The 24392-nt window shown below is 53.0% G+C and overlaps 2 protein-coding genes across 4 annotated transcripts in view; one reads left to right on the top strand and one right to left on the bottom strand.

Annotated features, from left to right (window-relative positions):
- Positions 1–14782, bottom strand: part of MTOR (mechanistic target of rapamycin kinase) — a 106340-nt gene extending 91558 nt beyond the window's left edge. The window contains exons 1-13 of one of the 3 annotated variants that reach the window (XM_051988557.1): positions 14685–14760; positions 14048–14332; positions 10799–10946; positions 9633–9741; positions 8962–9191; positions 8457–8657; positions 7464–7598; positions 6477–6752; positions 6284–6392; positions 4191–4377; positions 2906–3034; positions 2352–2596; positions 961–1176 (exon numbers count right to left, since the gene is read on the bottom strand). In XM_051988557.1, coding sequence (XP_051844517.1) covers positions 961–1176; positions 2352–2596; positions 2906–3034; positions 4191–4377; positions 6284–6392; positions 6477–6752; positions 7464–7598; positions 8457–8657; positions 8962–9191; positions 9633–9741; positions 10799–10918 — 1957 coding nt within the window. In that variant the 5' untranslated portion in view covers positions 10919–10946; positions 14048–14332; positions 14685–14760. Of the gene's footprint in view, positions 1–960; positions 1177–2351; positions 2597–2905; positions 3035–4190; positions 4378–6283; positions 6393–6476; positions 6753–7463; positions 7599–8456; positions 8658–8961; positions 9192–9632; positions 9742–10798; positions 10947–14047; positions 14595–14684 lie in introns of those variants that run through there. The other 2 variants (XM_051988555.1, XM_051988556.1) reach the window with 2 other exon arrangements.
- Positions 14783–16244: 1462 nt separating this feature from the next.
- Positions 16245–23988, top strand: UBIAD1 (UbiA prenyltransferase domain containing 1). Its single transcript, XM_051988578.1, has 2 exons — positions 16245–17953; positions 21722–23988. The coding sequence occupies exons 1-2, from the start codon at positions 17413–17415 to the stop codon at positions 22207–22209; spliced, it is 1029 nt and encodes a 342-aa protein (XP_051844538.1). The 5' UTR covers positions 16245–17412; the 3' UTR covers positions 22210–23988.
- The last annotated feature ends 404 nt before the right edge of the window (positions 23989–24392 follow it).

Here is a 24392-nt window from a genome sequence, read left to right as displayed (position 1 = left end):
GATTCTTACAAGGTACTAAGTCAGTGGAATTGATAGAGACAACAGTTATCTAATTTAGCATGGTTCAGTATGATTTATCTGATCCTACAGGGAGATGTTATGGGCCAGAACATGAAACAAGGTACTACGTGGAATTGAGGAGACGGTGGTTACATCCAGTTTAGCATTGATTTAATCCTGCACCAAATACTGGCTCCCGAGGAATATAATGATTGGTGTATACTCAGTGTGGGGCACATAAGGGAGCTCTTGGAGCCAGAAGGAGAACTAGGGAAGACAGAGACAATGGTGGTGATCCTCCTGCCTCCCCCACACATTCAGGAGGACCTCAAGAAGCTGGCAGAGGCAGAGAAGACCAAGGACTGGCGGCAGGAGCTCAAGCTCTCAGAACCAAAGATAGAACTCTAACAAAGCTAACCGGGCCCCAGGAAGGAGACAAGACTTGGAAAGAGACAATAAAGGATTTGGACTTTAATCCTTGGCTTCGTTTAGAGAGAATATTACAACAGAAAGCTGCAGTTATGTAGGATTAGAAAAGGTCTCAGTAGCCAGTTAGTCCACCCATCTCATTGTTAACAAAGGCAGCACCTGATCCTGTGGAAGCTAAGCAAGGCACCCGTGGTTATGTAGGCCCAAAGCAGCAGAAATGGGGCTCAAGTCGAGATCTGGACTCAAAATCCAGGGCTTTTGGCAGTCAAAATGGCTGACCAGTCAAAGAACTTGGGTTTGCTTTATTTGGAAGTTTCTAGACTTGTAAGCATAATAACCCCTGGCCCATGATGACAAAGGGACCAGAAGGAGACAGAGGCTGGGGACAGCTGTTCGAGGAGCACCTAGTGCAGAACAGAGGGCAAATGGCTCCTGAACGTACTGCAAATGACAATGTCAATGAACTGGGTTCGGGCAGGCCCAGCTTCCTCCCCACCCCCTCCAAACTCCCCCTCGGCAAACAGGCTTTACCTGGGTCCGTTATTCCAACCACCAGCAGTTTGCTGAGCACATCTGCCACCACCTGCACGGCCGTCTGGCTGACCACGTGGGCGTGGCCGCTGATGAGGTGGATGGAGGGCGTGAGCAGGCGGGAGCAGGTGCGGGCGGCCTCCATGCGGATCTCCTTGTGCTCGCTGTTCAGAAAATGGTCGGCACAGTGGCGGACAAACTGGGTCAGAGAGTGGCCTGTCGCGTGAGGGGAGAGGAGCAGACAGAGAGTTGGCATTTCGAACATACCAGGGGTCTCACTTCCCTGCCACCAGGCTGGGCTTCCCCCAACTCCACCTCTTGGCTTCCATCCTGTCCCAGCGAAAATCCTGCCTTCTAGAGGAAGCCTGCCCCGCCCCCCTCCCAATTCTAGAGCCTTTCTTCTCTTTTTGTTTACTGTTTGTCCTGTATATAAGCTCATCTGTACCTACGGGAGTCTTCCCCATCAGCCTGAAGGAGGTCAGAAAATGTCTTTTGCCCTTCCTCGTGTCTCCAGTGTTTAGCACACAATGCCTGGTGCACAGGAGCCCCTCAATAAATGTATATTAAAGGACAATTCTCTTTCCAGGAGGGGAAACCAAATGTGGCTTTGGTCTGAGTGGGCAGGGTGCCATGTAAGAAGAACAGAAAGGAAGAATGGGAAATGATTCCCCTCCCCTCCAAATTACGTGGCTTATTTTAGCTATGCTCGCTCTGGATGTTCCCAGATAGGATGATTAAAGTATTTCCCAGTCTCTGGGTACCTTAGAGCATCTAAGAAAGTACCCAAAAGGCAGTGTGATGTGGGTACAGGCCTAGGTGTTCATCAGGGCAAGCAGGAGAGGGATAGTAGGGGAGCCCTGGAAAGATGGTTCTCCCGGAGCTGTAAGTAGTGCTTGGCCACCTGGATCCCACAGTTCTAAGTGTGCTTTCTTGGCCTGCAATCCCTCCCCAGGGCACTGGAAGGGCTCATCAGAGCCCTGGAATGTCAAGGGCATAATAAAAGCTAAAGGATCCGGGACTCTCAGAAAACAGCAGCTTCCAGTAGGGGAAGTACCCAAGGTACTGTCCCTGCTGATAGATAGAGCTTCCAGAGCCACCAGATTGAAGCACATTAAACAGGCAGCTCTGTGGGGAAGCTGCCCATCCAAGGGGCATCTTCACTGTTTCTTAACCCATCACATGCTGCTCTGGAGCACTGCTCAAATCACATATAGGATAAGAGGAAGTAAAAAACCTTAGGTTTGGGAATTAACTATCACAAGTTCAATAATCCTCAGTTATACCTCTGGCAATACCCCTCAATTTCACATCTTTTAAGGCTCAACCCAGTCCCTCTGAAAAGCTTCGGCTTGGCTGTGTTTCCCAGTCCCACCACTGGCTGAGTCTCTTACCTTCAAATTCAAAGCTACCAAGGGTTCGCAGGGCAAGAGTGATACTCCCCACATCGCTGGCCTCCGGAAGGCTGGTGAGACTAGGGGAGGCCAACTGGTGGGCCAGGCCCTTGGGCATCCCGGGGTGCCGGAGGGGTTTGTGCATGAGGACCAGGGACAGCATCTTGAGCAGGCCGTCCTGGATGTCTTTCTTCAGCTGTGGAATTTGCCGGCTCAGGTCATAGAGCACAGCGGTCAGGGCAGGGCTGGGGAGACAGTCCCTGAAGTGTTAGTCAGGGTTCAGAAAGCAACAAGCTTCAATCCCAAAGCACAAATCCCACTCCTGTGCTCATGTTTGCCATGATCACAATGAGAAACACTTCCTTTTTCCATTAGTCCTCACAGGAGATCAGAGACAGACCGATATTATTAAGCATCTTGGGCAGATGAGCAAAGTAGGTCTTGGAAGTCCAAGGTAGGCCTGCTCATGACCCAGCAAAGTTTCACCTGCCATCAAGGAGCCAGACCTAATCCCCTGCCTGCTGGGCCCCCCCGAAGCGCATCTGGACACGTACCTCAGGCCCACAGCCAGCATGGGCTCAAGAAGCTCCTTGATGTCCTGCTGGATGCCTGGTCCCATGGCTCGGGCCAGCATGCTGATACAGGTGAAGACTGTGGCATCCACCTGAATGGCTTTCTGCCTCCTGGGAGAAAACAAAGCAGTGGCCCACTTGAAGGCAGGGAGGGGCTGCCCTACGCCCTGCCTCAAGATCGCTCCTGGAGGTGCCACCTTCTATATACTCCTTTGAGCCCTCCGGATCTCTCTGGGCTCTCCTTCCTTAAGAGGGCCAAGGATTCTGTGCCCAATTCTCAGAGAGGTATGTGAAGTGTGGGGACATTTAATGACTCGCCTGTGGTGATTCAGAAAGTACATGGGAAGAGACATCAGTGTCCTTGCTGTTAGAGCAGAGCACCCTCCACCTTTCCCCCTCTGGATCTTGACCCATTATCCAACTCAAACTAAGCTACCTGACCTCCAGCCATGGGTTAGAGGTTTCCGGGAGCTTGGGAAAAGAATGGAGGTGGGAGGGCCTTGGAAATCAGAGGGCTGGAAGGGAGCCCAGAGGCTGACTAGTCCAGCTCCTAGAAGAGAAACAGAGGCAGCTAGACAAGGTCCTGCACAAGCTGTCATCCGGACTCCGCAGGGACGCCACCCCTAAGAAGAGGCTGCCTGTCACCTCTGCACAGTACTAACATTGGGAGGGGTTCCTCTTCCCCCTGGTGCTCCTAGTTTTGCTGAGTCTCATCCTTCTTCATGCCATCATACTCCAAGGCCCTGAGCTGAGAAACTTCCTTTGCTTGGACCCTCACAGACAAGGCTGCTAGGGCCCAGCACTCTGGACGCACATTTGTCTGGGGATGCTCTTTCTGAAGACCTGAGATGTGTGGCCAGAGCAGAGCAGCAGACAAGGGACATGTGCTTCCTTCTTCTTGGGCACACTTTTCCTTGATGCATTATGTCAATCATATGACAACTGCCACCTCTTTCCTTTTTTTGGCCTGTACCTATTATTCCTCATGTTCAATGATTTGGGGTGTCATTTATGAGAAATTGCTGCCTCCCTCTACTACGGGATTTACACCATACCTTTTAACTTTTCCAAAATGCTGCTAAATATAGCCTGATATAGGAAAGGTCTAATCCCTTCCTCTCCCACTAAAGATGAGGGGCCACTTTTCCCTGTGCCGTTAGCCATGTTGCACACCAAAGATTTAGGTAAGAAAAGAGTTGGAGTGACATGGAAAGTGCCACAGGAAATTCCCCCCTCCAGCCAAATGAGGTAAGACCAAGATGCTTACTTAGGAGCAAAGTCCTTGGGTGGGAGGGCTGCTCGGATGATCTCCAGAACACGAGGCAAATAGACCTTAAACTCGGATCTCACGGCCACAGAGAGCAAGCCAAGGGCCTGGAAAGCAGCTGTGCGTTCCTTCTCCTTCTTGACGCAGCTAAGAACATGGTTCATGGTGTCCTGGAGGTACTGAGTATCTAAAGACAGAACAGAAAGACTCTGGGTCTGCGCTTGGGTGGTCCTGTCCTGTTTACCTTTCAAGGGGAACATGGAACACTGGATGGATTCAAGAAGTTCCTACGATCCTACTAAGAATCACTTGCCTTATGCTAAAGACACACGTACAAAAGCACTTTTGGAAGAGGTGAAGCAATGTTAAAGAGAAGGCAATTACCTTGTTCTAAGGCATTTTTACAGACTTACACTTAGCTATCTGGGTCAAAATCATCAAGCTGAATTTCTTCTTTATGAAATACAGGTCAAATCTTCTAACAATGAATTCTAAGGGATTGTGTAAATTACTTTGTGTTGAAAATGGCTTCTAATAAATGGGCCAATTGCTTGGAAATCTTTTGTTGCCCAGATCTTCATCATAATGATACTTAATATTAAGGGATTAGATCTATAATTTGGAAAGCCTCAAATGTTTTTCTATTTGATCTGCATAAGCTAACATCCATATGCCAGCAATTCAAATTAAAGTGCTACTGCTGACACTGTCTCAATGTTGACATTTCTTGATTCGCTTCTATCTTTGATCCTCCTGGCCGTGTCTCAGAAGCGCCATGCCACAAACATATGGAGACACAGGATGGCCCAAAGAATGACAGAAAGAACAACTGGGATTTGGGAGAGCACTGAGGGGACAGTTGGGGAAATAATGCAAGTATGTCATTTATTTTTTTACTGTAAGAGACAGGGAAGAATTCAAATGTTCTCTATCCTGAGTTCTTAGCAAAACATGGCTGGATATGCTGGGAAAAGGTTACTTTTACTGTGAAAATGGGAAGCTGTGACACTCACAAAGTTAGAGTAAACCAAAGGATCAAAGATTTTGAGTGCAACCACTCAAATCACAGGTTCTTTCAAGTCCTATCACCTTGGCCCAAGAATAGCTCTAGTTGGGGCAGAATCTGAACTTAGATCTTTCTAAGTTCTTATCCACTGAGATCCTCAGCCTTAATATTTGGGGGGTGGGAGGGCAGGGAGAAGGGGCACAATTTCGACAAAATGTAGCTAGGTTTTGGAAGAGGAAGCCAAGAGGGACATTTACTTTCCTTTTCCAGATTTGGCAAGCTAAAAAAAGGGACTGCACAGCCCCAGTGTCCCCAGGATCATAACTCCTGCAAACAGAGCAGATTCCTGAAGTCTGCATTTTTGTGAACTCAGAACAAACCCCAGCCTAGAAAGCTTCATCCAAACGGTAGTATGCACGAATTCCTGTCAGGCCCGATTGCTGTGACACATTTTAATGTTTTGTTTAAGAAAACACAGAAAGAGCCCACATCAAAGGCTTCCATCTAGGGCCTTCTGGGGCCTTCTCTCCTGCTGAGCAGCCCCTAAGCTGGTGAAGGTGGCTGCTCCCGCGGAGCTGAGCCATTAGCCCTTTGTCAACCTTGGACACCATCACATGTTTATTTAGAGCGTGACTGAATAGGGCCTGTCTGGTCATTAAAGAGGGCTGTGGGGCAGGCAGGAAGAAGGGGGGAAACTGAAAAAAGATGGGCCATGCCGTCTTGAAATTATTTCTCTCTAGCTTGAAGGTTTTATGCTAATTGCCTTGTCCTCCTCATTTGATGCTTCCTAATTCTCACCCAGCCTGCATGTAACACCTCCCTGGCTATATTTGTCCTGCCGTTCCGTCTCAGCTACGGGGCCCGATAGGAGTCAGTGTCTCAGGGATGCATAGATATACAAGAATGGGCCGGCTGGCCCTCTGCTTTTTTTGGGGGGTGGGGTGTGGGGGGGTGTCCTCTATCCATATGCATGGGGCCTTGGCTGAAGAACAGCAGGTGCTCCCTAGTGCCCTCGGACGCACACTAGGTGTGCGGGGAAAGGGTCCTGCTCAGCCCAGTATTTGGGAGCGGCCCGTCTTGTGCTCACCAGTAAAGGCGGATGGCTGGAATGCAGCCAGGCGGGGCAACAGATTAAGGATGGTCATCTGGATGAGGGAGTTCTTGCTGCTCCGGCATTTTAGCACCCACTGGCACACCTGGGACGGCAAAAGTAACAACGGGTCAGAATAAGAAGTGGGGGAAGGAAGGCTGGGAGCCAAAGGAAGGCTTCCCTGGCTCACCTGATCGAATTTCTCTTCCATCAGGTCTCTGCAACATCGGCTTTCCACCAAGGTGGATTTGGCTGGGAGGGGAGACGCCCCAAATCCCATAATTCCTTGGTGGGCACTGTAACCCAGCAGGCCAACCAGGGCATTGGACTGCTGGGGTTGCACTGCCTGGAAGCTGGTGAAGGGAGTGATGTGACGAGGTTTTGTCCCAAAGCCCATGAGGTCTTTGCAGTACTTGTCGTGCACTAGCTGCTGCTGGGTTATTTCTTCCATTTCTTCCCGGAGACGCTACAAGAGAAAAAGAAATCATCTTCGTATAGCAGCAGCTGCCAGCCTTGACCTCGGTAGACTCTTTGGAGCAACCCAGACAGCCAAAATGGAGACGGTCATCTCTGCTACGGTCCTGCTCAGCGGCTGGCAGAGGCTCGGGTCTCATTTAAGGCAAGAGCACCACCTATTGAAACACTAGGGAAACATCAGGGGGCACTCAGGGCCTAACACCCACCCACGGCTGGAGCCCAGCTTCGCCAAGTAGGCAGAACCAGGCACTCCAGCCCCAGCACACGGACCATCAAGTAGGCAGCGTGAGGAGAGCCTGACCTGGGGGAAAGGCAGGTTCCCATTTTAATCTCCCCAGAGATCCGGCGAGGAGCAAGTCATGACTTTCTGTCAGTCCCAAGGTTCATCAAACTGAATGGGAAAGCTTCCAAGAGGGACCTGTTCTGTTTTCTGAGAAGTGTTCAATGCTGTTCATCAACACGTCCAAATCCAACACCACACGTTATTACTTGATGGGAACTGACAATTCTCTTGGTCTCCCTACCTAGAAAGCCTCGCCTGCTTTATTTTCAGTTCCTGTAAAGTACTGACATGCGCAGGCTATTTAATCCGGGGCACACGGCGGGGACAGAGCCATTCCCGGATTCCGTCCGGGAAGCCCGCACCGGGCACCTGCCATGGCGCAGGAGGCAGCAGCCCAGGCCTGGGTCTGGCACTCACCTCTCCCTCCATGCTGCTGATCCTCACAAGCTCATTGAGAATCAGCAGGGCCCCGTGGATCCGGTCGTCCCGATTCATGCCTTTCTCCTTGGCCAGTGTCTCGTCAAAGCCCTTCTCTGCTTCTTCATAGGTGTGCTAGGGAGAGACCGAGGGTGTCCTCAGTGACCGGATGCAGGCCGCAGCCCACAAGCTGGCCCTGGATAGTAGTCGGGAAGTTCCTACAGAGCTCCTGATGCCCCCACCGAGCGCTCTCGGAGGCACTAACGGGGTGAAGGAAGACATCAAGCACAGGGCAGCTCTGCAGGCCTGGGGCTCACCAGAAAGGGAAAGGCTCCCTGCACTTCTGGCCCAGATGCAAGTTTTTCATTTGTCAAGTTAAGTGAAAGCTACTCTGTATCAGTGGTTGCTTATGAGCTAAAAGCCCTTTTTCCTTCTTTGCAGAAACCTAAATAGAAGCCAAATTCTGGGGTTCCTAGGGAAAACAGGATGTGCGGACATTGGCCCGAAGAGTGATCTGTGAGGAACCCTGCCAAGGGAATCTAGGCTGTTTAACCCAGAGCTCTGGTTTGGGATTACTGATAACAAGCCTGGTTGAGAGCCAGGGAACAGAATGCTGTTCTATTTTCTGGGGCACAGGTGAACACATGGGAAGGCAGCATGGGAAGGGGGGAAGAGCTCTGAGCCTCTGCCCCTTATTAGCTATGTGATCTTGCATGAACTACTCACGCAAAAGAGGGGACTCTTTGGGCCTGTGTAAAGTGAAGGGGGCAGACTCAACTGCACAAACTGGGACCCTAACTCTTGGCTCTTGGGATATCAGAGGGCCCTACCACCAGTCCAAGGGAACAAGGTGTGTGTGTATGGGGGGGGAGGAGGGAATTTTGTTTAAAATGTGTGCTTTGATAGCTGCCAGAGACAGCTTATCCAATAAATATCAAGGACCTATGCATGAAAAGCAGCTTGCACTCTACTGAATGGACCAAACCCACTCACCCTGTACCACTGGGGTTTCTGCATCTCCTTCGGTTCACGCTGGGTGGTGAGGATCAGACAGGCTCGGAGAGCAGAGACAGCTCCTTCCCGGATGGCCTGTTTGGGGTCCCAGACTGCCACAAAGATAGTGTCAAAGAAAGGCTGCACTTGCTGGAAGAAGAAGGTGGGGACACTGATAGCCAGCTCACGAAGGACAAGAACCTGCGGGGGAAAGAACCAAGTTAGCGTCCTGGAGGACTGCGTGTCGGAGGACCGACCATACGACACTTTTAGTGCCCACTGGGTTAAGATTTAGAATGCTGTTAACTCTAACGTAGGATGCACCACCACCTATATTCTCACGTTTCTCCAACATCGTCATTAATTTTCTTTTAAACATGGATACATAAACACACACACCCATCCACACAAACCCCTATTTCTAAACCTCGTTTCTCTTAAGCCAGAATCCACCCCTGTCTGCCCCGGGCCCAGGCTGGCCCAGACTGGTCTTCCCAATACTCACGGCTGCATGTCTCCGGCCCTCGTTGCGGTCGGCACCCAGCCATTCCAGGGCCCGTTTCACCTCAAACTCCACATACTCAGCTGTGCAAGTGTCTCCCGCCATGGCCAGGCGGCCGATGGCCTTGGATGCCATTTCCATGACAACTGGGTCATTGGAGGGAAGGAGGTTCCGAAGGTAGTTAGCAAACCTGCCTATGCGGGTGGCATATGCTTCCACTCCTATGAGGCTGGCTGCAAGGGAGGAAAGAAGACAGGGGATGGAGACAAGACCCAAGAAGAAAGGAACCCCCTGTCCCTTTATTTGTAACATCACAATCTCAGTTAACTTGTAGAACAAATGGAAGGGAGAAGCAGAAAATTGAACCCTAATTTTGAATTAAAAAACTAAATAAAACAGGCTTCATGTTTCCCTATTTCAAACCTATCGCCAGAGCCCTTCACAGGGAGCAAAATTCTCCAGCTTTGGACACGATTATCGACGTGGTCTGCTCTCTATGAGAGGTGCAAATGAGCAGTGAAGTGGCCCAGAAACAAAAGCCCTAATCAGGGGCTTGGACAAGTCACTGAAAAAGTGGCTGAAGTATGTGACTCGTGGCCCTGCTTTGTTTGAGAGGCCCCCAGTTAGCCCAGGACTCCTGAGGTCAAGACCCTGCTTGGCTGGTTCTCTCTTACCTATGGCCAGGATGCCCCCTTTCCGCTCGTTGGCATCTGAGCTGGACACCAGTTCAAAAATGTGATGATTCAACTGATCATAGAACCGGGTAGACTCCTCCTGGCTCATCTGCAAATGGAGGAAGTCTGTAGTAACTTCTTTGTCCCCTGAGGGAAGGCTCCTTCCAGACATCACAACAATTCAACCTTTACAAAGCCCCTCCTATGTACAAGACTATGTGCTAAGTGCTGAAAGACCCAAAAACTGAAACAGAAGGTTCTCCCTCAAGCTTACAAGGGAATACAGCACTTCCACAGGAAAGTCGATATAAAACACATAGCAGCAACATAAAAGCAATTTCAAGCGGGAAAGGATACTAACAAGGGAGGCAAAAGCTTCAAAGAGGAGGTGTCTCCTGGGAAGCAGGGATTTCAGGAAATGCAGGTGAGGAGAGCATTGGTGATATGGGAAATCATGTCCCCAAAGGCAGAGTCGTAATGGGAACAGTTTGTAGGGCAGGAGTATATGAAGGGGCAAAACATGAGATAAAGCAGGAGAGCCTGGAGGAAGGCCCATGGAGGAGGGCTTTAACGACATGTTGAGGAGACTGTACTTGAGACCACAGGGAGCCATTGAAGTTTGTTGAACAGAGGAGTGACAGTACAGCCCTGTTTTTGGAATAATGTGTAGAGGATAAATTGGAGAGGAAAGAGACTAGAAGCAAGGAGACCAATGGGGGATACGGAAATGGTGAGAAGACAGCTGATGTCAGGTAGAGGGGGTTCAGTGGAATGAAGGGAGAGATTCAAGACAGGCTGTAGGTGGATCAACAATAGTTTGGCAAATGATTGGCTCTGTGGAGTAGATAGAAGGAGAGGGAACAGTCAAGGACTACTCCAAGCGAGCGACTGGATAAATGGGGACACACGTGGAGGAGGGATGAGACGCTGCCACAGTCCCTTGTCCTAATTTCATATGGTCAGATTCTTGTCTGAAGCCACTTTTCCATATGGAAATATTTCAGTAAGGCCACTTTGCAAGAAGATGGGACAGATAACTTTCCGCAGGGAAGGCACACATGTGTGACAAAGGACGTATCCAGGAGGTCCCCACGAACGTGCACACTTTCCTGTGGAGAGCGCCCAGCCACCACACCTCTCCTACCCCAGGACCACGCGGCACCAACCTCCCGGAGTTCCAGGGTGACATAATGCTGCAGCTCCTTGGCAGTTTTGGCCCGCGTCTCCTCGCTGCGGCTCTTCAGGCCACTGGCAAACTGCTGGAGGATGGTCACGGTGCCCGACATGGTGGGGCTGGGTCCAGGCCTGGGGATCCTGTGAAAGGGATTTTAATCAATGGTGGATTCAAGAAGAGAACTGGAGATAAACTCAAGGTCCTCCAGGACAAGACCTTCGTTACATGAGCTAAGAAAAGAAGCCCAGGGTGTGAAACAAGCTGCCTGCCCAAGATCAAACTGAGCCAGTGAGCAGCCTCCATGGCCGGGGCTCTCTCCCCAACATCCCATTTCTACCAGCTGGCTGAACTCTCCGGCTCCAGCCAGCCCAGCGCTCCCTGCCTGAGAGCCCAAAGCTGCCAGCAGCCCTTCCTCCCCCATCTCCTCCCCCCCCCCAGGAGCCAAATTCGGTGATGACATCATAACCCCCGCGTCCTCAACACAGAGCAGCACAGACCCTGGAAAAATGCAGCGAAGGGATTCTAGCAAGGTCCATCCCTGGATGGCAGCAAGGGAGACTCCCCCGGGACCTGCCGAATAAAGGCCTAGGAACCTTCCCCACTCTGATTCCTCGAGACGAGGAGCTTGCCCAAATGGCCGCTTCAGACTGTTTCTGAGGTCTAACCACTATGTAGCCCCAAGAGGCTGAGGAGATGCCAGACTTCCAAAAGACTGATTTTAAGAGTCTGAATAGATCTTCGTTTCAGACTAAGGTTAGAGAGTCAAACTCAATTATCATTTCTCTTCAGAAAAAAGCCCAAAGAAATAGGGACAAATTATTAAGGGCAATGTGAACTACAAAATACTATGGACTTCTATGCCTCGTTCTACTGGGGAAGCTACAAGAACCAGGCCCCTTCAGACTTCCCGTCTCCCAAAGGACAAGGCACCTTCACTACAAAGTGGTGTGAGGGGGACCGGGCATCCCACCTGAGACACCAACTAGGTGTATGACCTTGGACAAGTCATTTAACCTACTTGCCATGCCTCAGTTCCTTCGTGTGTGAGAAGGTTCTAAGGTCCCTTCCAGCTCCAGATCTAGCATCCTATAACCCATGCACAAGATAGGAGTCTTTGTTAGGCCATTTTCTGGGGACTGGGTCCAAGGGAGAAGGGGTCTGGGCCAGAGGCAGATAAGTCTGTAGGGGGGTTTCTGGAGAAGCTAGAGAAGATGGAGGTGGACCTTTAGAATCTGGGTCTCTGTAAAGGGTGGAGACAGAATTATATCCATAAAGTGCTATTCTGGAGAGGGGATTCTCAAGAGCTGATAGGAACTTCAGGAGTCATCAGCCTTGGCCTTGGGAGCAGCTTTTCTCTCATTAGAGGTTATCAATTCAATTGATCTGTCAATAAAAAGTTATTTAAAAAAATAAAATAAAGTGTTACATGATGCAATGAAGTATAAATAAAAAAAATCAATTCAATTGAAACACTTGTTAATAAGATGCCTGATACCTAAGATTAACTTTGGGAAGCTTTAACAAAACCACTGAAAGGTGTTATTTGTATCAATGAGTGCATAAATATATAGTTAGTTCTCAGGGATTTTTATCTCTATTTTTTTCCCCCCGTTTTTGAAAATTTAGTAATCAAAAAAGTTTCAGACACAAAGATCTTAAAAAAGATTTGAATAAAATTATTTATTATTTAGTTTTATATTTTTTTTTAAAGATAATAAAAATTGTTTTTTGGCACTTTCTGAATTGTTTTCCCATCATGCATATGTATGTTTACATATCTATATGTGGACATATATATGTGCATATAGGGAAGGAAATATAAATATGTGTCTCTAAACCTTTGTGAAATGTCTAATATGTAAGGCACTGTGCTGGGTACTTGGGGAGATGAAGGCCAAAATGAAACAATTTCTGCACTCATGGAGCTTAAATTCTGGTGAGGGGGCTATAAAATGTACCCATTATATATATATATTATATGCCCATATATACATGGGTATATATATTAATATATTATATTATGTATCACATTATATATACATATGTATCATATACCCACATAAATATATTATATTGTTATGTATTACATATACACATATGTATTATATGCCCATACAAATATGACATAATCTGTGGAGGAAAGGGGACTAACTACTGGGATGTTTGGGAAAAGCCTAGGCTGAGCCTCAAAGGAATCTGGGGGGGTCCTACAGCAGGTTTGGAGGAGGTGGATCCAAGTACAGGGGACGGCCCATATCAGGGCATGTGAAAGGAAGCAGAGAAATGAGTCTGGGGACAAATAGGAAGATAGCGGGGCTGGAAATGATGAGAAACATCATTTTACCTGAAAAGCTATGGGAGGGCTAAGCCATGTGGAAGGGGAGTGGAAGAATTAACATAATTAGTCTTCAAGCCCAGACCATTGGCCCAAAGTTCTAGTCGGATGGGATAGGCTGTGGAGGGCCCGGGGGGCACCTCCCAAGTTAAATTCTGAAAACCCTTGACTTGGGTTGCCCAGCCTCTGCTTGCATATTCCCAGGTGATAAGGAACTCCCTACTTTACAAGGTGGGGCAAATAAGACAGGAATAGAGCCCGGATGGCCTTGAGCAAGGACTTGCACCCGGCAACATCATTTTTTCTAATTGTAAAATGGAGATCACATTAGGGCACAACAAAGGCGTTCTATCCTGAGGCAGTAGCCAGTACCTGGGCCAGGCGGCTTTCTGCTCCCTCCTTCCCAATCGCGAGCCCCTAACTCCCTGCCAGTAATCCCGACACACTGGCTGGAAGTATCAGCAACTTTTCCCAGGCCGCTTCCTGCCCTTCCCACCCACAGCTGGCTTTGCCCTAGGGGCCTTTGGAACGCCCCCAAACCTTCCCCTTCTCCAGCTGCCTCCTCCTGGTCCTGGAGCTAGAAGGGAGCCCAGGGTTGTGATGACAGCTACAGGTCAGGCTGCAGAAGGGGGGCTGGGGGGCTGCTGGTGGCTCCAGGGAGATTCTGCCACTAGACTGGAACCTCTCCCAAAATGAAGCCCTCTTCACCTTGGCCCAGGAGCCCCAGGGGGGGATAAGTCCCCTCCCCGCCCACTGCCCTCACCATTAGTGGGAGGCAGGGGCCAAGACCACATTTAAGGGGAGGGGGGTTGTCCTTGAGGGCAGGCCCCAGCTTTCTTTTTCTCTTTGCATCCTCAGTGCTCAGCGCGGTGCTTGGCACACAGTAGGCACTTAATAAATGCTTACTATTTAGGTGTCTGGGAGGAGTCGTTCTGGCACTGACAGATCTGCAGACACTGAAAGGGTTTCTGAGGCAGGCGGCGTACAAGCAGAGGAGTGCTGGTCCTGGGGGGCTCTGGGGGATCGCTGGCTTGTGTGGCTGAGGGGGAGCTCTGGGGATCCCCGATTCTGGAGGCTGGGCAGGGAAGCCTGGGAACGCTTGGACAGGGTTCCTTGTGGGATGGGGGGGCTCTGACAGCTCGGGAGGGTCCCGGGGACGCACCTCTGGGCTCTCTGGTCAATCAGGAACTTCTGGAAGAATATTAGGCTGCAGGGGGAACTCTGGCAAGGCAGCGAAGCCTCGGGGAAGGGACATCTGACGAGGTGGGGGTTTCCAGGAGGTGCTGGACGTCCCTGAGGTGTCGGGAGATTTAGGGGGTGCTTCGGGGGGCCCTTGACGAGACAAGAGGCGTTTGAGGTGTTCGGGAAGCCCTGGGGCCGGGAGGACGCCGCGAGCCAAGGTTGGAGGCTGGGCCGGGCAGGGCCCTAGGGACGTCTGCGGGGCCCAGGGTGCCCAGAGGCGCCGCGGCCTCCCTCCAGCGCGAGGGTCCGGGCCCCAACCCTGGCCCGGCCGGGGGAGGCGAGCGGCTGCCTCCAGACTCACCGTGACTTGCGTGACTTGCGGCCTCCCCTTCAGCCGGTGCAGCTGCCGAAGGCGCCGCCGCCGCCGCCGCTCCAACCCCCCCACCCCCAGCACAGCCCGCCTTCCCTCCCGGCTGCCCTCCGAGCCGGGTGGGGAAGGGCGGGGCACCGGACTTCTAGGACCAACCGAAAGATGGGAGGAGGAGATAGGCGGGCCTGGCGACCAATGGCAGAGAGCAAGAAGGAACGCGCTGGAACCCGGCCCCCCGAGGAGGCGGGAGAAGTTCAAATAGACAAACCATGCATCCAGTAACAAGCGAGCGCCGTGCAGAGCAACACCGGCACAGGCCAATCGGCGGCAAGTTGACCTCCCTTGCCACTTCCGACCCGGCTTCCAGTGCGTGCTGCCTTGAAATAAGCCCCCTGCACAGCTGCCTAGCTCTTCCTGATACCGCCTCCACTGGGTTAACTGGAAAGCGGGGTCAGTCGTTCCCCCACCTCCCCACCCCCGCGCCCCACGCGAGTCAATGTCCTGAGTGGATTCGCGCATGAATTGGAGCCGCAGCTACGGATTTTCCCTCCGCCTCATCTCTAGACGTCCCTAGTGTCGCATTCAGGGGTTTGACACGTGAAACGAACCCCTGGGAACACAGGCGTTTTCCTAACAAACCCCAACAGAGATGATCGAGGTCCCCGAGGTCACGGCACGCCCGCGCCAGGGCTCAGGTGTTCTGCTCCCAGCACAAACCCAACCCCAAGCCTGGCGGCTTGCCTTACACATTCCCCATTCATGCTCCTTCTTGGCTTTCTGCCTAGAGTGGCAGCGTGCAGCAGTGGAAACTGGTGTGTGTGTATGCTACACTTGGGTTAGGATCCTGGCTGTAACAGTTAGTAGTTGTACAACTCCGGGGTCAAGTCTGCAAAATGGGCAGAAAAATTGCCCTAGGGCTGTGAAATCAGTCTAGAAATGAGTTTTTACATGGTTCCCAAGTATTAATCATTCTTCAAAAGGCCCAGCTCTCCTCTCACCTCTTCCATGATCCAGCCTAATTTATGGGGTGATCTTTCCCTTTGGATTCCTTCCCTAAACAATTTGCATATGATGCTGTCTTCCCTTGGCTGCTGTGATCTTAGATGGATATTTCCTGCAGCGGTGCAAATCTTAATCCATCAGTGTATCAGGGCTTTGCTCCTCTCCTACCCTCAAGATCACCCGGGTACCAAGAAATTTGTTTTCCTCTTGTTGATATCTCTGCCTCCTCTTCCATTTGTAATGTGCAAATTTAGCACAGTTCGGGGCACAGAGTAATTAGAGATTTTCATTAGAATTTTCTCAGAAAATATTAAAGTGGGAGTAATTCTGAGATACTTCACCAAGCCCCCCTCCCTTCTCTCTCTTAAAATAAATGCACACATAAAAAATAAAGGGGAGAAAAGGACCAAGACCTGGTGAGGAATGGAATCTATTCACGAGTTCCTGTTAGAATTCTATTTTATCTTGGGTCACCCAGAAAGGCAGTGACTCAACTGGAGATAGGGTCACAAGATCTTTCTTCCCTTTCTCTCCTTTCCAACACCGAGATTGCTCATCTGGGGCTCAGGAAGGTAATGGAAAGGGGGAGGGGTTCGAAATTGAAGAAATGAAACTCAACTTCTATCCCTGAAACCCTGGGCAAATGTTATTCCTTTTCAGACAGCCTTTCATTTAATTAAAAAAAACAAAAACAAAAACATATTTATTTTGTACCTGTCCTAGACGCTGAAGCCACAAATAATAAAAACTGACATGAATGAATGAAGTATAAACACTATGACATATTATTGCTGGGGTTGACCAAGGTCACACAGGTTACTGTAAGCCTCAGAAGCAGTCCAGTGTTCTTTCCACAGTATCTCGGCCTTTCCTTTTGGTGTCCCCAATGCCTTGCATATAGGAACGTAAATTAAATTCGTTGACTGTAACCGAATGAATGGTCTTAGGAAGGAGGAAGAGAGAATTCCTCCCGTGTGGTGGGATGAGACCTTTTTTTCCCGGGCCCCACGTACTCAAGGAGCGGGTTTCCGCACGGCTGACAAAGGCCAGCGCACAACATGGCGGCCCCTAAGTCTTACGGAATGGTCCGGGGCCATCGCCTGCCTTGCTTCTGACCGAAACCTGGATGACTGGAAGACCTGCCAGCCGTAGGGTCAAAGGAGGTCAGGCTTCCAGCGGGCCGGCTGCCCGTCTCCCGTAGCCTTCTTTCCCGGGTGCTCCTTACTCCGCTCGGCGACATTTCAGTTTTCTCTACCTAGCGGCGAGTCCCTCCAAAAGCTCTCCGGCCTCGCTTCCCCGGAACCACGCTTTCCAGGAGCCGCGGGTCCCACTCCAGCCCGGCGTACCCTTCTCTAGGTTCGCACCCCTCCGTACAGGGGTTGTGCTCTAGCCTCCAGCCCCTCTGTATTCATCTCACCCGCTAGCCCCGCCCCCTCTCTTGCCCCCTTTACTCACTAGCCCCACCCTCTCCCCTTGTCCCATTTACCTCTAGCCCCACCCCCTAGCTACTTTCACCCTCAGGCCCCACCCCTTCCCTTGTCCCTTTTAACCCCTAGCCCAGTCGGGCCCTTGCCACTTTCTTTCACCTGCTGGCCCCGAGCTCTCCTCCAGCTGCGAGCCCCGCCCCCTCCTCGTGCTCGCTCCAGCTCCTCCACGTGTTCTGCTAGCTCCGCCCCCTCAATCTCTGCCAGCCCTGGAGCCCACCCTCGCCACCTCCATGGCCGAGGCCCAGGGCCCCGGGGAGAAGATCAACATCCAGGCGGGCAGCGAGGGTCCCCCGGCTGGAGAGAAGGCCAAGGAGTGCTGCCCATGCCGTGACTGGTCGGCGCCACTCCCCCCTCCGCAGCGGACGTGGCGCCAAAAGTGCGCCTCCTACGTGCTGGCGCTGCGGCCGTGGAGCTTCAGCGCCTCGCTAACCCCAGTGGCCCTGGGCAGCGCGCTGGCCTACCGCACGCAGGGCGCGCTGCAGCCGGGCCTGCTGCTGGGCAGCGCCGTGGCCGTGCTGGCCGTGCACGGCGCCGGCAACCTGGTCAACACCTACTACGATTTCTCCAAGGGCATCGACCATAAGAAGAGCGATGACCGCACGCTGGTGGACCGCATCCTGGAGCCGCAGGACGTGGTGCGCTTCGGAGTCTTCCTCTACACCCTGGGCTGTGTGTGCGCCGCCTGCCTCTACTTCCTGTCCACGCTCAAGCTCGAGCATCTGGCGCTCATCTTCTTCGGGGGCCTCTCGGGCTCCTTCCTGTACACAGGAGGTGAGGACCCCCCCCCGGAGGGGGGGCAGTGCTTCCCCAGCAAGGCCTGGCCTGACCGTGCTCCCCAGGGGCTCTGGGCCTAGTTAAGGTCTGGGCCTGACCGTGCTCCCCAGGGGCTCTGGGCCTAGTTAAGGTCTGGGCCTGACCGTGCTCCCCAGGGGCTCTGGGCCTAGTTAAGGTCTGGGCCTGACCGTGCTCCCCAGGGGCTCTGGGCCTAGTTAAGGTCTGGGCCTGGCCATGCTCCCCAGGGGCTCTGGGCCTAGTTATGCTGCCCAAGGGGGCCAGGAGGCCTGGCCTGACCGTGCTCCCCAGGGGCTCTGGGCCTAGTTATGCTGCCCAAGGGGGCCAGGAGGCCTGGCCTGACCGTGCTCCCCAGGGGCTCTGGGCCTAGTTATGCTGCCCAAGGGGGCCAGGAGGCCTGGCCTGGCCTTGCTCCCCAGGGGCTCTGGGCCTAGTTAAGGTCTGGGCCTGGCCTTGCTCCCCAGAGGTCTGGGCCTGGTTGGGCTGCCCCAGGTAGGCCTGGCCCTGTTCCCCACGCGATCCATGAGCCTTGGCCTGGTCATGCTGCCCAGGGGCTTGGGGCCTAGTTAAGGTCTGGGCCTGACCGTGCTCCCCAGAGGTCTGGGCCTGGTTGGGCTGCCCCAGGTAGGCCTGGCCCTGTTCCCCACAGGATCCATGAGCCTTGGCCTGGTCATGCTGCCCAGAGGGTCTGAAGCTATCATCTAGGCCAGGGTGGCCCGGGTTCAGTGCTGGCTGTGCTCCCTCCGGGTTTGGGGATTGGGCCTGGCCGTACTCTGTTCCCCAGAAAGCCCAGGGAATCCGGCCTGCCTTTGATCCCCAAGGGACAGTGAGGGGCCTAGCTAAGCCCTCCTCTTCAGGGGCCCTTGCTGCCTCTGTTCTTCAGGCAGGGCTGAGAACTTTGGACCCCTCCTTTCTTTTTCTTAGTCCTGAGCTTCCTCTTGTATACAGTGAGGAGCCTGGATCTGAGCATCCCCCAAGCTCCCGTCAACAGTCAGTGATGGGGAAGGGAAGGGGCCACCTTCCAGATCCCTGGGACCATATATTTTCCTCTTGTGTGAACGTCCCTTGAAGGAGGTCCTCCTGCTTGCCACTTGTCACTTTGCGTGACATTTTGTGATCTGAAAACACTGCAAGTTCCCAGAGTCCTTCGTGCTGTCTCCTAACCTCCAGAATACAGCTCTCCCTTCCGGGAGCCAGTTTAGGGAGTTACTATTGAAAGTCATCAAACTATCACTTTAGCGATCTGCTCTGGCCAGACTCTGGCCAGCTGTTGGGTCCTCATTTCTGGAGGTTATTTTAAAGAGGGGAGCAGGAAAAAAAAGGGAGCGGGTTTTAATTTTCAGTTCAGTTCAACATATATTTCTTCAGTACTTATTATGTGCCAGACTCTGGGTAGAAGGACGCTCAGGACTCTGAGAGCCAGTATGATGGGAGGACCCCAAATGAGACTCTCCACTAATTGCTAATGCCTCCGCTACAGCCTTGCCACTCTTCCCCCTCCCTCCCCCTGACCCCCAAGGCAGTCCTTCCCCTCCTGTTCTTCTCAGGCTAGGTTCTTCTAAGCCCAGCTTCCAGCCACCGCTGGGCAGATCTCACAAAGGGAAGCCTAGAGTCTCTTCCTAAGACTTGGAGGCCAGCATCCCAAGGCGCTTCTGCTCTGAGCTCCAGCCATCCCAGGTCCTGACCTGGCTCATGTGGAGAGCAGATCCATGGGACCACCCTCAGTTCCTCCCTTCTCCCTCTTACCTCTCCCCCACCCAAACAACTGCTGCATTTGGTCTCCCCTCCCTCCAAGCATCTCTGGAATCCCTCTCCTGCACTCCCCCCAAGGGCACCTGGACTGTTCCAAGTCTCCCAACAGGCCCCTCTGCTTGGAGTCGATTCCTCCTTCCTCCAGAGCTGCCAAGGGGCAGAAAGGTCTCTCCCCTAAGGCTGCAGAAACTCCTCAGGACTTCAGCCCTAGCTTGTCTGATCTGGGAGAGATAGGACAAGGAAGCCGATTACTCCTCTTGGTAGCCAAGGAAGCAGAGCAGGGAATTGGGGGAAGGGTGTCTACCCCCAGGATGGGAAGATGTCCCCGGTGGATTGGGCGATGGAGAAGAGCTTGTTCTAGGGACCAGGCCCATCCCCTGCATCCTGAGTCTTTGCCCCTGGACTGCCATGACTGAAAGAGAGAGCCTTGTGACTTGGTGAAATGCGGGCTCTGGGATCTGGGCTATCATGGGTTCTCGCCTCGAGGCTTCCTGCCAAGCCCCTCTGGGGGCCGGGCTCCATTTCCTGAATGTGGCTTCGATCTCGGTACTGTGTCACATTTAAGGAACCCTCGTCCCCACTGGTTGCTGGCTTTGTTTTTAGATACCGTAAAACCAGAGGTTGAACCGGAGAGCCTGCGGGTGAGCAAAGGGAAGGGCCCTGGGTTTGTTCTTACCCGGGCCCAAAAGGACAGAAGGCAAAGAGGGGCAGCAGGTCACTTTTCACTCTGCTTCCCCAGGCTCACTTGGGCCGTGGGGCTGAGGGAAGCTGCTTAATACTTCTCAGACCGCTCCTGCTGGTCTGTCTCGGAGGGTAGAAGGAGCCTAAATGACTCGTGTGCGTGAGGGGAGGGATCTTTCGAGTTACACTGAATTACAGAGGAGAACCCAAGGGCTGTTCAGGGAGTGTGGGGACCGCCTGTCCTTGGGCAGTCTTCAGGAGAGAGAGCTGCTGTAGGAAAGGGCCCAACCTGGAAACCTTCCCCGGCTTTTGTGTGACTCGGGGCCTTGGAGCCTCAGCTGCTTCAGGGACGTCGCGCTCATCCTGGGCCTGAGTGTTTCTGGGAGGCCGAGGGCTCACATTCATGGTGACTGAAGGCGATGGGCAGATCCTGCAATGAAGGCTCTTTCCCTTGGGTGCCCTCAGGAGGAGTGAGTGGAGCAGGGAGGCCCGCCCAGAGCTGTGCACTCGGGGCGCTTAGGAAGGGGAGCCCCAAGTGCGAAGGGGTTCTGGGGACAGGGTCTCTCTCCCCTCCTCTCCCTCCCCCCCGGGCACTTCACTGGGTAAGCTCTGGTGGTTTCATGGAGAGCACTGTTCTAGAATCAGTAGGGTTAGGGTCGCTCAATAGCGGGTGAAGGTGATGAAGGATGAGCATCCAGGGTGCAAGCGCCTTATGATGGTGACTTGTTTAAGTGCCCAGGGAGGAAGATGCCTCCATTTTACAGTTGAAGATACTGAGGCAGAGATAGTCACCTGCCTGGGGCTGGCAAGGATCAGGCCCTGCCTCTTGGCCTGGCACTCTGGGCAGTACAGTCCCTGAGAGGCAGCTGAAGCTTGGAAAGGTTAGGACCCCCTGTGTCAGTGTCTTCCTGCCCCCCGCAGATTGTAAGAGCCTTGAGGTCAGGAAACAGCTCATTAAACTTTGTGTTTCATCTAGCACGTGGAGGGATACCCTGGACAGTGGGCACCTAATAAATGTTAGGTTATTGGGAGAGTCGTCGGAATATTACTGGGGGCTTGATTGGAAACAAATTGATTGGTAATCTTTGGATCCCTTTGCTCCATCTGTGAATAAATCCATTTTTGCCTCGCCGCTGTTTGAGAAGGCGAGCTGATGGTGGGCTTGCCACCCCACTTCAGGTTCCCCTTTTCTTACAAAGCTGTTTGACTTTTGATGGTAAGAGTGAGATGAACTCCTCTGTTTTGTTTTGTTTTTTTAATCCTCTTAATTCACAGCCTCTGATTTCATGTCAGCTCTTTGTTTTCTGGTCCTAGGGGTTGGATTCAAATACGTGGCTCTTGGCGACCTGGTCATCCTCATCACCTTCGGCCCGCTGGCCGTGATGTTCGCCTACGCTGTGCAGGTGGGCTCGGTGGCCATCTTCCCCTTGGTGTACGCCATCCCGCTGGCTCTCAGCACCGAGGCCATCCTGCACTCCAACAACACCAGGGACATGGAGTCCGACCGAGAGGCCGGCATCGTGACCCTGGCCATCCTCATCGGCCCGGCCTTCTCCTACGTGCTCTACAACACGCTGCTCTTCGTGCCCTACCTCATCTTCAGCATCCTGGCCACGCACTACACCATCAGCATGGCACTGCCCCTGCTCACCATCCCCCTGGCCTTTGCGCTCGAGAGACAGTTCAGGAGCCAGAACTTCAACAAACTGCCCCAGAGGACTGCCAAGCTCAACCTCCTGCTGGGGCTCTTCTACGTCTTTGGGATCATCCTGGCCCCGCCGGGCACCCTGCCCAGACTCTAACGGGCCGGGGTCTGCCCTCCCCCCCCCGCCCCGTCCCCTCCAGCGGACCGTGACTCCCGGCTCAGTGTGTGAATGTGAGAAGGACCTGGGACCTGGGAGCTTTCGCCTTTGGGGTAACAGAGTCTTATAGCTATCCATGTTTTCTCGCAGTCCTTGGGATTCTGCCGTGGATGCTGGGACCCAGGAGCAGTCCGCGGCGCCGGCCCGCTCTGTTCACAGCTTCCACTAGAGGGCAGCGTCGGGTCACTTTGAAATGAGACTGTCCCTTCCACGTGTGGCCAGCCTCCCAGCCCCCTCCCGTCAGGCCCCTCCTCACAGGGCGCTCCCAGAACCCTTACATTGAAGCTCATTCCCTTACCAGTTTTGGTCTTCTGTGGTAATGGTCGCCCCGGGCTCGTTAACATGGGCCCGGCCATCTCTTCCCCTTTGGGGCCCAGAGAGCCCCTCGTTCACAGCCCGCAGGGCTCAGACAAGCTCTCCCGATGGATCCGCTCTCGGTCGGGTTCTGCCAGTGAGAGCGGGTCACCCTTTCCGAAGGAGACGGGCCCCAGAGGGCGCTCTGCCGCCGGTGTGGGAAGGGCAGTGGCTGTTTCCTTGGTAGGAAGCCATAAAGGAGGCAGGACCAGGAGTTCCGGCTGTCCTTGGCCCGAAATGACAGCGTGGTCGGCTGTTTGAGGGCGTCCGGGACACCATTTTCCCTTCACCCCTGCTCTCAGCCCTTCCCCTTTTGAATATCCTTTAATATTTCTTTTGAATACCCTTGTCCAGTTTTCATAGAGGAAAACACAGCATTCCGCCCCTAGATTTCCTGGTAAGAGTTTAGAAGCTGTCGCAGAGCCCAGGGTAAGCCAACTAAGCCCACAAATCCCTGGGGTTCCCGGGTCAGGCCCGTGGCCGTTTCTGAGCCAGAGCGGGCCAAACACAGCGAATTTAGAATCTCTGAAGCCGAGGCAGTTCTGACACATTTTCACTAGAGGGTTTTGAGATGCTGCTCCCCGTTCCGAGGAGGACCTTGCTAAGGACACCTTAAAAATGGGTGGGCTTTGTCTTGGCAGGGGCTGCTTTTCCCCCTCCCCGAAGACAGATGGTGGTTCTAGGACTGCCTTTGCTCACTTGCGTAATGAAGGCCCAGGGCTAGATCCCACGGGGGGGGGGGGGGGGGGGGGGGGGGGGGGGGCAGACTGCCACATTCTATGCTAGAGTATGATGACATCATCTGACCATCCCAAATATTTGCAGCCCCTCTCCTGAGCAGCTCTAAGGCTACCCAGGGTAGCGGGCGGGCCAGGTTCACCGCACAGGTCACAGACCATGAGCAGAGCGGGTCACATCACAAAGAGAAAGAGGGGAGACCCTGGATGTTCTTAGCAACAGTTCTGGTCCCGGCACAGAACCCGCAGCAAAGAGAAAGGCTGAAGTCCTCCCCAGCACTCCTCTCCCAAGACCTTGGTAAGAAATGCCAACTTGTGGAGTTGTAGGCGCTGCTCTTGTCCATCCGTGTGTGAAGTGGCCCCTCCCAGAGCTTGGCCCTCTGAGGAGAGGGTCTTCTGTGGATCCCCAGCTTGGCCACCACTCTGACCCCGTCCCATCTGTCTCATCAGCCTGCAAGCTAGAGTCTAGTGCCGATTTTAATACATTTTTGATACACGCACACCCTGACGAGGCCAATTTGGTATTGAGTTTTGTACACAGCTCACCATGCATTTATACTGCTATCCTTGATTCAGTGAATTTTTCTTAGTCTTGTTGATTAAAAAAAAAAAAAGAATTCTCTCATCACCAGTCTCTGGCTTCTCTTTGCCTCCCCTGCACTTCCCTGCCGGGTTCTCTTAAGGTCCCTGGAACACGAGACAGCGGTTTGATCCAGTGGTTTAGCAAAGTTGGGTTCTTAGGTTCCCCCCCCACCCCCCCAGAAGCTGTCCTGGGTCACGTGTGGAAGTTTAAAGTGAGACCAGAGCTAGAAGGGACCCACCTCTGCACTGGTCACGCCCCCCTGACGGACCTGGGAGACACTGTCACACAGGGACAACTCTAGCACATCTCCCAGGAGCCAAGAAGCTTCACCTCCCTTTCGAGCGCTGGGCCCGCAGACCCAAAGACCCGGCTGCATCAGCCTCCCCGGGACTGATCAAGGCAGGGCTCGGGGAGACCAGGACGGGCTCCTTCAGTCCCACTGACAGGCG

Source organism: Antechinus flavipes, chromosome 3, assembly GCF_016432865.1.
Source record: "Antechinus flavipes isolate AdamAnt ecotype Samford, QLD, Australia chromosome 3, AdamAnt_v2, whole genome shotgun sequence".
Taxonomy (NCBI): Eukaryota; Metazoa; Chordata; class Mammalia; order Dasyuromorphia; family Dasyuridae; genus Antechinus; species Antechinus flavipes.
The sequence above is the reverse complement of the archived record's forward strand: the minus strand, read 5'-3'. Positions and strand labels throughout refer to the sequence as shown.